This window comes from Anarrhichthys ocellatus, unplaced genomic scaffold (genome assembly GCF_004355925.1).
Source record: "Anarrhichthys ocellatus isolate YVR2014 unplaced genomic scaffold, GSC_Weel_1.0 scaffold2, whole genome shotgun sequence".
Taxonomy (NCBI): domain Eukaryota; kingdom Metazoa; phylum Chordata; class Actinopteri; order Perciformes; family Anarhichadidae; genus Anarrhichthys; species Anarrhichthys ocellatus.
This window is the reverse complement of record NW_022280032.1, coordinates 14,571,047-14,583,342: the sequence shown is the minus strand read 5'-3', so window position 1 is coordinate 14,583,342 and position 12,296 is coordinate 14,571,047. Positions and strand designations below refer to the sequence as shown.

The following is a 12,296-nucleotide window of genomic DNA, read 5'->3' as shown; positions in this document are numbered from 1 at the left end:
TGGTATGCCATAGGGTCAGTGCCTTTAGGTAATAACATGCAGTTCCCCCCTAATGCAGATAGTCTAATCATAGACATAAGACCAGCTGACTTTATACAGATAAAAATTGTTAAAAGGTATGTTCTCAGTTACCTGTAGATTGGTATGGTTATATATGGTAGGTTATATGGTTTCTTAAGTGTCAAAGTGTCTCGTTGTTTCTGTGAAAAAGGATTAGATATTTTCATATTTATTTTCTAAAATAGACACATTGATATCATTTATTAGGGCCCGAGCACCGACAACTTCGGGCTGCGAGGACCCTATTGAAACTGTAGGAATTATTGTTATTGTTCTCTCCAATGAATCGCCTTTTGGGGGGCTTTATCATATCCGAAAACTCACCAAAGTTGACATGCCTATCAGGCATTGCTCGCCTGATAGGCAAATTGCTCGCTAGCGCCCCCTAAAATTTTGCCCCCTCATCCCGTATGTCCGATTAACTTGAAATGTTACACACACATGCAACAGAATGAGGTCTACAAAAAGCCTCTTGGACCCTTAAGCTCTGCCTTCCAAACCTTTCCGACATTTTGAATTTTGTGAAAAACACATTTTTGTAAAATTCCTCCAGCATGCTGGGTCTTATTGCTACTACATTTGCTGTGGATCAGTATTGGATCTAGCTTTTTGATATTTCATTTTGTTTAGAAGATATGGACCAATGAACTTAATAGGGCGTGGCGTTGTTTTTCAATACTGATAACTTCAAAACCATTTAACCTATACTTGCAAAATTTGTTGCATATGTGCAAATCGCATACTGTTATGTAGCCTAACATTTTCATTCCATTCAACCACTAGGGAGTGATACAGTAGTTTGGCCATTTTGGCCTTTTTTGTCAATTTTCATTGTTTTCAGGCGTTTAACGAATTCCTCCCACAGAATTCATGGGATTGACTTCAAACTTGGTCAGAATGATCTAAAGACATTAATGATGAAAAGTTGGTAAAATGGTCTACTGCCATTGAGCGACCTTGATTTTACGTGGTGCCCATTTCATGCTGTTCGCCATGAAAGAGGAAGTTCTTGTAACTCCAAGGTACTTTATTCAATCTGCCCCAAACTTCTTATGCATGATGCTGGTCCAGGCATCAGCACATTTCCATGCCAACATTTTCACAAAGTCATAGCACCACCTACTGGCAAAACAAAATTACGCTTCATCATGAATATTGTGAGTTGTCGTTAAATGCTGTTGCTTTGGCAATGCGTCATTCACCATAAAAAAGGAAGCTTATTTTTCTGTGACTTAGGATGCTCAACAAGCTCAGGAACTTTGCACAGGTGTCATAGGTGATGGAAATAAATATTTATTTTGGCTTGACCGTTTCAAATTGCCTTGATAGCGCCCCCTACAAATATTCAACAATGCAGCCCCAGCGCTACATTTGACCTACATGTATGAAATTTGGTAGGAACATGTATCACATAAAGACTTCAAAAAAGTGTCTGGGACCATGCTCTAAAATTAACAGGAAGTTGGCCATTTCGATTTTTGTGTTCATTTTCCCTTGATTTCTAGTCGCTATATTTTAACGAACTCCTCCTCGGGTCAAATCCACTTCAAATTGACTCGGTACAATCTAAAGACCTTTATGTTCGATGGAATGGCGTAGCCGTGGCGTGGTGGCCATTTTACGTGATTCACCATTAAACAACAAGCTGATGTAACTCCACTGGACTTGCTCAAATCTGTCCCAAACTTGCCATGCTTGATAACAGTCATGGCCTGAGGATGTCTACAAGCCAATTTTCACTCATAGTCATAGTGCCACTTACTGGCAACAGGAAGTCAGCGTTATGTGACAAACGGAATCCGATTTACATGATGAGGTCTGCACTTGATGTAGAGCAACATAATGCATGTTTGTGCGTGTTCTTTAGCGCCACATAGTGGATATAGAAACTAGTGGAATATGTGCACTACATGATTTCCAACATCACGCACTCCACGCATTAAAAATACGTCTAACTTGTGGGCGCGCTGTCTGATGGTCGCAGATATTTATGGCCGCGTCCAATACCCCCGGCGTGCGAGAGGATGCGAGGGCCCATACACCGCTGCTTGCAGCTTGGATTATATTTATGATTTACAGAATATCAAATGTGAGACTCTGTTCCTTAGGAAGGAATCAAAACATGTATCCGTTATATGATGTTAGATTCAACTCTGTTAGAAGTGTGGCCATTGTACACAGTAAGTCCGTACTCTGGATGAGAAGGATAGCTGACCAATATCAATAAGACAGCCACTGTATTTATGCAGTATTGATTAGTTGTGTCAAGGAAAGAGATGAGTATCTTGTTTCTATGGCTGGCAAAGTTATTTTCCATTGGTTACCTTTAAGTGGCCCGGGGGCAGATGCTAAGGGAGGGTTTTTGGGAAAAGGAGTGAAGAGCTGGTTGCTGATGCTTGCACAGATTTTCTGCTTTCCAGCTTCAGCTCTTCTCCTCACACTCGGGCTGCTTTTGTGTGTTGGTGAAACATCTGCTCTCTGATTTCTCCTTTGCTCTTGGATTTGTTTGTGCGATAACCATGTCAAAACCAATGTTGACCAATGAAATGATCCCTGCTTTGTTGCAGGTGTGTTCGCTTTACTGGAGTTAGTATGAATACCAGCACGCCGCCCATATTTTTTCTTCTATAATAGCTACATCGGCCTCCTGTCAGTGTCCTTTCTAGAGGGGAAAAGACAATAGTGCTGGTCAGTGGAGCAAGTTACACTTATTGGCACAGGTAGCCGCCTCAAATGGTAGTGAGAATCAGTTCATGCTGATGGGGAGTGGCGACAGTCAATGCAACACAAGCCGTTATATGTGATTTATGACTGCAGCCACTTGCTTTTAGATAGTCAACAGGAATACCCCTAACAATCACTAACTTTATATTCCACAGCACCCAGACCTTCACCCACAAAAAAACATAGCTGTGCACTACAGAGCTAGCGTTAGCTAAGCATCAATTAACACTAGCTGAGACTGAAAATAGAGTACTCTAAACAGGAGTATGCTCGGTTTTATCTGGGTTGCTAAATTGAAGGTAATCTTTGCTACCATATAGTCAATTACTAATGTTTCATAATGTAATGTGAATGGTAGCTCCTGATTACTGTAATAGAATGTGAATCATGTGAATTTACATCATTGCACCTTTTGATAAGACATGTTTAAGATGTAATCCTTTTTTCTCATCTATGCTGCAGTATAGGCGCATACAGAGTTTATTTGTATAGTTGGATTCAGTGTGAATCGTTTCCGTTTCATAAACCAGAAATTAATTCAGAAATGTTGCAGATCTTGCTCTTCAATTGTCAATTGCTAATCTGGGTCATGCTTTTGTGTTCTCTACCAGACAAGGAGACAGTTCATAATCTGTTCGGACAAAATTTGAAAATGCATTCTTTTCTTAATCTCATTTTCCTTATCTCTTTTAATGTAATTCCTTCACTGTGCTACGTAAATCCAATTTTGCTGCTTTCATTGTCGGTGTGAGGATGCATTGTTTTGCTTTGTAAATCAACTTCATCTATTCTGCTGCCATAATTTGGATTGCTGATTTATTGTTTCTCATTTTGAGGTTTCATCTCTTGAAAAGGAGGATGAGTAAATAGTGGGATGAGATACAGGGATTCCTTTTCTGAGGAATAGTTATTCACAAATCCAAACTGTGTATCGAGTTTTGTAGTTGGTCATAATAATGAGGGAATATTACCTTGAAAAAGCATTGTACTTGTCAGAATAATAAGTGAGTTTTTTCACTTTTATTATAATTCACTTCTGAGAGGGTCAGTAGAGGATGGAAGCAACAAATCCCTGTACCCTGGATTGTACCATAGTCAATTGTTTAGTGCAAGGCTTTCATTCCTAACAAATAAAAAATGCGATGAAGACATGTGATTATCAGTCTGGTGTCTGATCCCTGTCAAATTTGCCTGGACCCCTGCATGGAAACACATTCTTTCTCCACCCTCAGGCTTTTGCTACTTGAAATTCAAATTTTGTAATTGAAGAATAAATGGAGTCAGTAATCAAGCAATTAATCAGTAGTTACAGTAATAGCCTGCTCATTCTTAAGTGAAGAGACGTCTGTTGTAGATTAGGCTGTGTTGAACATACTGTATAGAAGCAGAAGCATACTGTGATCCCACAACAGCTCATGTATTTGATTTGTTTAATTCTGTTCAGAAATCAGCTGTCATGCTAATGCTGTTACACACTCTGTGTGTGTGTGTGTGTGTGTGTGTCCACTTAACAGTCCCTTAATGTTTTCAATTCACCTTTGAGGTGTCTCATGTTCACGGATGTCTTCATTTGCAGAATTTTAAAGATCAACAGTGAAAACGTATTCTGTTCTATTTAGAGCAGCAATTATCTTTTTTTAAATGTCATAAACCTTTTTTGAATTTTATAATTTTGTTATTATGTGTTCTAAACCCACAGTGTTGTGACAGTTAACACAGAGACAATGAATAACAATGTTTATTTTGTATTATATATTATTGACAGCTGTTTTACTTTATTAATCAAATACATATCAGAAGAACCCTGGTCTCTTAGATCTCATATGATTACTTTGTTTCTAGATTAAAACGTACTTGTGTGACAGTCAAACAGATTTACTGATGCTATTTGTAGCTCCAAAACACATTCCTTTCCTTTCACTGCAGGTATAAAGTTTACATTTTTTCTTCATGTTCACATTGATTTTCTGAACATGCTCCAGTTTCCTCCCACACTTAAAAGCATTCAGGTCAGGTAGATTAGAGGCGCTATAAATGTTTCTCTTTATCTGTGTTGACTCTGTGAGTCACTTCCGACCCGTGTTTCCCTGTTTTTCACTTAGTAGAGCAAACAAAATCAATCTTTCTATGGCAATGATGAGAAATAATGTCGGAATGAATTTTGTCAGCTTTACGACAAGCACAACGTTGTTGTGACAGCTAATGCACTGTAGTGATGATCTTCAGTTGGCATGCCCATCACAGCATTCACTATAAATATTCTATACTGTTCAGTCTATTTATAAAGTCACACAGGGCTGTCATACCTGAACACTGAAGCTAATATAATTAGCATGTTAGTGGTAACAAGCTATCGCTTAATGGATTTCTAGTCGGACTAGATTTTGATCTAGCCCGACGTGGCTAAGTGGATAGCAGGGCCATCTTTCAATCAGAGGGTCAGCGGTTCAAACCTCCGACACAGCTCCGGCTGTGCTAGTTGCATGTCGATGTGTCCTTGAGCAAGACACTTAACCCCAAAATTGCTCCCGTAGCTGTGCCTATGGTGTAGAAATGTGATAGACTCTGAATTGTAAGTCGCTTTGGATAAAAGCGTCTGCTAAATGACTGTAATGTAATGATATCTAATACTTGAACCCCTCTACAAATGTGCTCTAGAAACCAATTCATTTTGGCTTTCTCTACGCAAAGCCAAAAGCAATAATGCACCATCTCAATAATGTATAACTAGTCCATTTTAACCATTATGTGCAACCAAAAAACATGAGCAACTTTGAATAATACTGGCATTAGCAAGTACAAAACAGGAAGATAGAATACCCTGAATCAATTAAATAAACACCATTATTTAGTCACACTCCATACATCATCTCTCTTGCACACAGTAAATCTTAATCAAAGAATACATTGTTTGTATTTCCACAGTTTCCTCTGGTGTAATACATAAAGAGTTACACAAACAAATTCCCCAGTACTATTTTGACTTTCTTGTTCGACATTCCAGTCACATACAGTACATGCCTTTGAGGAACCGAGAGTTGTAATCAGACATTCCCAGATTTCTCGACTCGAAGGACTGGTGGGTGGCAAGCTTCCTTATTATTTATGTCTCTCGAGTCAGCATATTCATTGTGATTTTATTTTATGTGACGTGACTGAGATTGAGAGTGCATGGAGGACAGTGTACCCAGAAACACAGATGAATATAAGGCACTCTATCACAGTTGCAAGTGTGTGTGTGTGTGTGTGTGTGTGTGTGTGTGTGTGTGTGTGTGTGTATGTGTGTGTGTGTGTGTGTGTGTGTGTGTGCATGTGATTATTTGTGGCTGCAACAGATATACAAACTTTCAAATTTGACTTTTTGGGATTTCAAATTTGCTATGTTAACTATTTCAGTGCTAATGATTGGAAGTGACATATGAGTATCTAACAATGGTCAATTATCTAATGTATCTCTTCTCTCTCTCATTTCATTCCAGCGAGCCCAAATCCTCATTCCAAAGAGTGCAAAACCAGTCAATGAATTATGAATGTTAAACAAGATGACCTCCTCTCAGCAGCAGCAGATGATGCGAGGTCCTAGGTGGAACCGGGCCTTGTCCGACCCTTTTTTTGTGCTGCTTCTGGCCCTCCAGCTGCTGGTGGTGGCAGGGCTGGTACGTGCTCAGACATGCCCCTCTGCCTGCTCCTGTAGTAACCAGTTCAGCAAAGTCATCTGCACCCGGCGAGGCCTGCGGGATGTCCCTGATGGCATCTCTACCAACACCCGCTACCTGAATCTGCAAGAAAATCTAATTCAGGTCATAAAGGTGGACAGCTTCAAGCACCTAAGACATCTGGAGATCCTGCAGCTGAGCAAAAACCACATACGCAAAATTGAGCTGGGGGCCTTCAATGGACTGGCCAGCCTCAATACCTTGGAGCTTTTCGATAACCGCCTCACCACTATTCCAAACGGGGCATTTGAGTACCTGTCCAAACTAAAGGAGCTTTGGCTGAGAAATAACCCCATAGAGAGCATTCCCTCTTATGCTTTCAACAGAGTGCCCTCATTACGCCGGTTGGACCTTGGGGAGCTCAAACGGCTCTCCTACATATCTGAGGGGGCCTTTGAAGGGCTGAGTAATCTGCGCTACCTAAATCTGGGAATGTGCAATCTGAAGGAAATTCCCAATCTTATTCCCCTGCTGAAGCTGGATGAACTGGAGATGTCGGGGAACCAGCTAGCTGTTATCCGACCTGGCTCTTTTAAGGGGCTCATCCATTTGCAGAAGCTATGGATGATGCATGCCCAGATCCAGATCATTGAAAGGAACTCTTTTGATGATCTGCAGTCTCTAGTGGAGCTCAATCTAGCCCATAACAACCTTACCCTTTTGCCCCATGATCTCTTCACTCCTCTACATCACCTGGAAAGGGTGCACTTGCACCACAACCCGTGGAATTGTAACTGTGATATCCTCTGGCTTAGCTGGTGGCTAAAGGAGATGGTACCAGCTAACACCAGCTGCTGTGCCCGCTGCAGCTCCCCAATGCACCATAAAGGACGATATATTGGCGAGCTGGACCAGAACTACTTTCACTGTTATGCTCCTGTTATTGTGGAGCCTCCTGCAGACCTAAATGTGACAGAAGGAAGTGCTGCAGAGTTGAAATGCAGAGCCAGCTCCTTGACCTCGGTAAGCTGGATTACACCCAATGGTTCCGTCATGACACACGGTGCTTACAAGATCAGAATCTCTGTGCTGAATGATGGCACTCTGAACTTCACCAATGTTACCATGCAGGACACAGGCACATACACATGTATCGTAAGTAATTCTGCAGGAAACACAACAGCATCTGCCACGCTCAATGTGTCCTCTACAGAGAACAGCAGCTTCAGCTACTTCACCACAGTGACGGTGGAGACCATAGAATCGCCACATAATGAAGCCTTCACCACTGCTGTGCAACAGAAGGTGGGCCCCACACCTTCTGCTGGTGCATGGGAGTCTGTTTCACCCACCTCTACAACTACCACAACAGTCCGGACTCCGCTCTACACTCGCGCCACAGAGAAGACTTACACAATCCCCGTCACAGAGCTGGGTGGAGAGGGCTCACTGAACGGCTTGGATGAGGTCATGAAGACAACTAAGATCATCATTGGCTGCTTTGTTGCAATCACACTCATGGCAGCAGTCATGCTGATCATCTTCTACAAGATGCGCAAACAGCACCACCAGCAGAACCACCACGCACCTACACGCACCATTGAGATCATCAATGTCGACGAGGACTGTGTGACAGGAGGCCCGGGCATGGAAGGCCACCTGACCCTGCCTCCTCTTGAGCATGAGCACCTCAACCACTACAACGCCTATAAGACTGCATACAACCATGCCTCCACTATCAACTCCATACACAGTTCAGCGCACGAACCTTTGTTAATCCGGGCCAGCTCAAAAGACAATGTACAAGAGACCCAAATCTAATTTTTTTTTTTTTTTTTAAATGAGACATCAAACTGATGGAATTACATGAAGACATTACTGACAGGACAAAACAGATAATTGGTTGTGAGAACTATGGCTCAGACATGGAGAAACAGACTTGTGTGTCTGGCAATTCAGTGGCCGGTGATGTTTATTCAATGACTTTGGGAATTAGGGTATGTCTACTGTTTCAAAAAGTGTCTTTACAAAACAGAAGTTATTTATTTAAGAAAAAACTTGTGGTTGAATCAAGAAAAAACTGTATTCTGCAATTATTTTTTCAACATTTAATTCATGTTTTTTTGCTCCTTCCTCTCATTTCACAGGATTGGTTTACTTATGCTTTCAAACTCAGTTTGAAGACATCTGTTGAGGAAAAACTCCTGAAGCAAATTATTGTTTGTTCTGGGTAAACTGCAGTCTTTGGATCAGAGCTATTTCCCCCATGTATCAGAAAAATCTAGAGCACATTAGTGATCTTCTTCAGCTATGGGTAGAGTGATGAAATCTTCGTGACCATATGTAACTGAGATTAATTGGACACTTCATTCATGTTCATTATCTCACAGTGAGTGAAAGAACTGTCAATGATGGAATTTGATCATAATTCACTGTTTTTATTATATATGTCACATACACATTAGGCACTCTTTGCTTTGCAATCGAAAGACTGAGGAGCTTAAATGAGGGAAACATGTCCTGTGTTCTGCTGTTGTAAAAGTAGAGGCTCAGTATTAGAAGTGCATTTTAGCTAAATTAAATTCTATTGATTAACTGTGACAAAATCTTACATTTGTTTTTGTGTTCCTAATGTATGTGCAAAATGTTATCCCTAATCTCCACTTGTTTTGACTCAAGTTACCAGCTTCTCTGGGATGTCTTCTAATTATTATAGAGAACATTCCATTAATTGCATTAAGACCAATTTAGATTTTGATGGTCATGATACAGGAGCAGCATTAATGGGTACTTTAGAATCTGCATAATTGTGAATGAAAATGTAGGAGAGTCTTGTGAAGAATGTAGATGATCTTAAATTATGGCAAAAGTCCACTGACTCCAAATGTTTCCAATGTATCATGACCTCACTTTTACCTTATAGGGCTTTGTAGTGTGGCATATGAAGGTGATTGCTTTGAAGCCACCTTTTTCATGCTGGGACCCCTTACCTCATCTGCAATACTGTAGGACTGAGTGTTGTCAGAAGCAGACTGATGAGCGGAAGAAAGAGCTTAAACCCTTTATACAGCTGTCTGAGCACATTGCCTGTCATCTGTGTGCCACACTTCCACATGGGCAGTGCCTGGCAACTCCCGATTCACACCCTGCCCCTGCCAACCACAGGACTTGGCCCTGAGCGCTGGGGATTATGCTGCGAGAGGCTTTAGGGGTGAATGTGTGGGATCGGGCATCAACCAGATGTTTGGGTTGCACCTGCTTCTCTCCTTCTCCCTTTGAAACAACACAATTTCCATTTTAATTGATGTGCTCATGAGCTTTGGATGAACACAGCTCTGCAGGCAGCCATACCCTGGAAACAAAGTCCCCGCTGTAAAAACCAGCAGGCATCATAAATGCGGTGGTTAGGCAGACATTTGTCAGATCCAACACTTAGATAGATGCCCCCAAGTTAATTTGTATCAAAGTTAGGCCACTGTCTTGCTTTATTCAGTTTTGTGGTTCCATTATATCAAGGTGTTACAGTAAGGAAATATATAAAGGAGAATGGCTCATTAAAAACTACTGTTACAGATAGTGCCATGCACGGTCTTTGGAGTCACAATGCACTCCCCTAACCTTGAAGCCCACAATTCACAATAGTTTCTAACACTCCTCCTCTATAGACTTGAAAGGTGTATCTATGAAAAGTATATGACTTGCCATTTTTTCAGATACTGTGATCAGCTTGGATTAATGGTTGGATTTCACCCCTCTTCACCCCTGTGTGCTCCTGTTTTTATAAACAGTCACATTTCAGCATTTGGTTAAAACATAACACTTTCAAGCTTACGAGCTGTGCGTATAGGTATATGCATGTTACATCACCCACATCCTGCCCTTACACTGATCAAATTCACTCTAAACTACATCAGGTAGCCTCTGAACTTCCTTAAACAAAGCAGAGTAGCTCAATATAAGTTTGCCAGGAGTTCACTACCCACATTCCAGAATATAGACGAACAAAATGACGTAAAAATAAACCTTTTACAGCAACCTTTAAAAAGCCAATAGTTGGGGTGTGTGCTTTATTCTCAAAAAAGACAGATTTGTGACCTAAAAGACAAATAGGCAGCTTCCCATAACCTATTGTGTCAGCATTTGTCCAAAAGGGAAAATGAATGTGATACAGTAGGAGTCCAAGTAACTCATGACTAGGTTATGAATAGAGAATCAAATTTTACAACAAGATAATAATCTAAAGCCCCGTTCCCCTGAGGCTAATATTACCTGGGCTCCCTTTTTTGAAATGTAATAAAATAATTAATCTATATCGGATAATTTGATAATCAAGATAATTCTGGAGTTGTTAAGTAAATTGATTTATCCACTTTGAATTCACTGTCCCCAGATCATTTTAGTCCAAACAGAATGAGATAATTGATTGATATCATGCTTTTTTTTGTCACCCCCTTACACAATTTATCCCATAATTGCACTTCTGTGGAGTTTGGCACATTTGTAAACCATAGAATGACATGGGTGTGTGCCATCTGTCTGTGTTTAAGTTCCTAGTGGTGGGATGACCACAGTTCTACTCAGTTTACGTAAGAGAGTGTAACAATTCTCCCTTTTTGCCTTTTGTTGGAGGTAAATCGTCTGAAAATTGAAATGGTAAATTTGTTGCATTTTAGTCAAGCTGTCTCATGTATGTAAGATATCTAAATATTTTTGGTCAATATTCTTTTTTTTCCACATTCTTTTTTTCTGAGAGGGAATGCTGTTCTAGTGGTAGATTTATATAAAAATAAATTTTCAGAATAAAACAAAAAAACAAATACATTTTGATTTTACATGTGCCAACAACCTGTTCTAAAATTGAAAAAGAGAAACATGCTGTAAAAGAATAAGAGATTGATTTTCATATAAGCATTCTTTCAAGACCTTTAAAAGATATGGAGATTGATTATAGAGACCAGAGTTTGTAGTTACACAAAATATGGTGAAATAAACTTGTTGTTTTTCTGTATTGTCTGGTTCTTGCTTTCATCCTGTGCCATAAGAGGCGTGATATATATATATATATATATATATATATACAGTATATATATAAAACAGTATTAGAAGTCTCATATTTCAAGATACAAAGCTGAAGTACAGTTGCACCAGCGTGTTTTTCCCCTCAATTCACACATTTTTAACTTATCTGTAATGTCAATATTTATCAAAATGATAACTCTTTTAAATCTGTAATTTGTTCATTTCAATTTCTACTGACTATTATTGACAAATTTGAATACAATTATTAATTTCTAACTGTGTCCAGTCATCATCAAAATTGGGAAAAAATACAGATCTTTGAGGGCTTGATTCATCTATATTTTGAATACATGGCTGTCATGTTTTACATCAGTATTCATGAAAATGTAGATTCATGGTGACAATGCTCACATTAATACAGCCGTACAATTTCAACGACATTGCAGGGTGTTACAATGAGAGTACCCTACTTACTGGTACATACAGAAAATACACTGTTATATTTCGTTGTATTCTTATCTTTATGAAAATAACTTGGTGCTCCGACTGGCTTACAACTTAATTTAAATGATAATGATAGTACTTCGTTTGGAGTTTTTATGTTGAAAAAAGTCATTGTATAGTGCATTCTAAAAAGTAAAAAAAAGTCATAGTTTGTTTGCATTTTTGTTAACTCAAGCATGCAGTCTTGTCTTTGAGGAAACATTGCATTATATTGTATAATGCCAACTGGTCCGCTCTTTCAAGCGTATGACAAGTTGGTTTTTATTCTAGTCTATTTAAAACACAGCCCAGGGTCTCTTCCACTGGCTTCTCACTAACGCACCATTAAACTCT

The 12,296-nt window shown here is 39.7% G+C and overlaps 1 protein-coding gene across 2 annotated transcripts in view; it reads left to right on the top strand.

The window, feature by feature from the left end:
* Positions 1 to 11,444, top strand: part of lrrc4ca (leucine rich repeat containing 4C, genome duplicate a) — a 135,189-nt gene extending 123,745 nt beyond the window's left edge. For both annotated transcript variants that reach the window (XM_031862258.1, XM_031862266.1), the window contains one exon: positions 6,264 to 11,444. In XM_031862258.1, the coding sequence (XP_031718118.1) occupies positions 6,315 to 8,261 (1,947 nt within the window). In that variant the 5' untranslated portion in view covers positions 6,264 to 6,314 and the 3' untranslated portion in view covers positions 8,262 to 11,444. The remainder of the gene's footprint in view (positions 1 to 6,263) is intronic.
* The last annotated feature ends 852 nt before the right edge of the window (positions 11,445 to 12,296 follow it).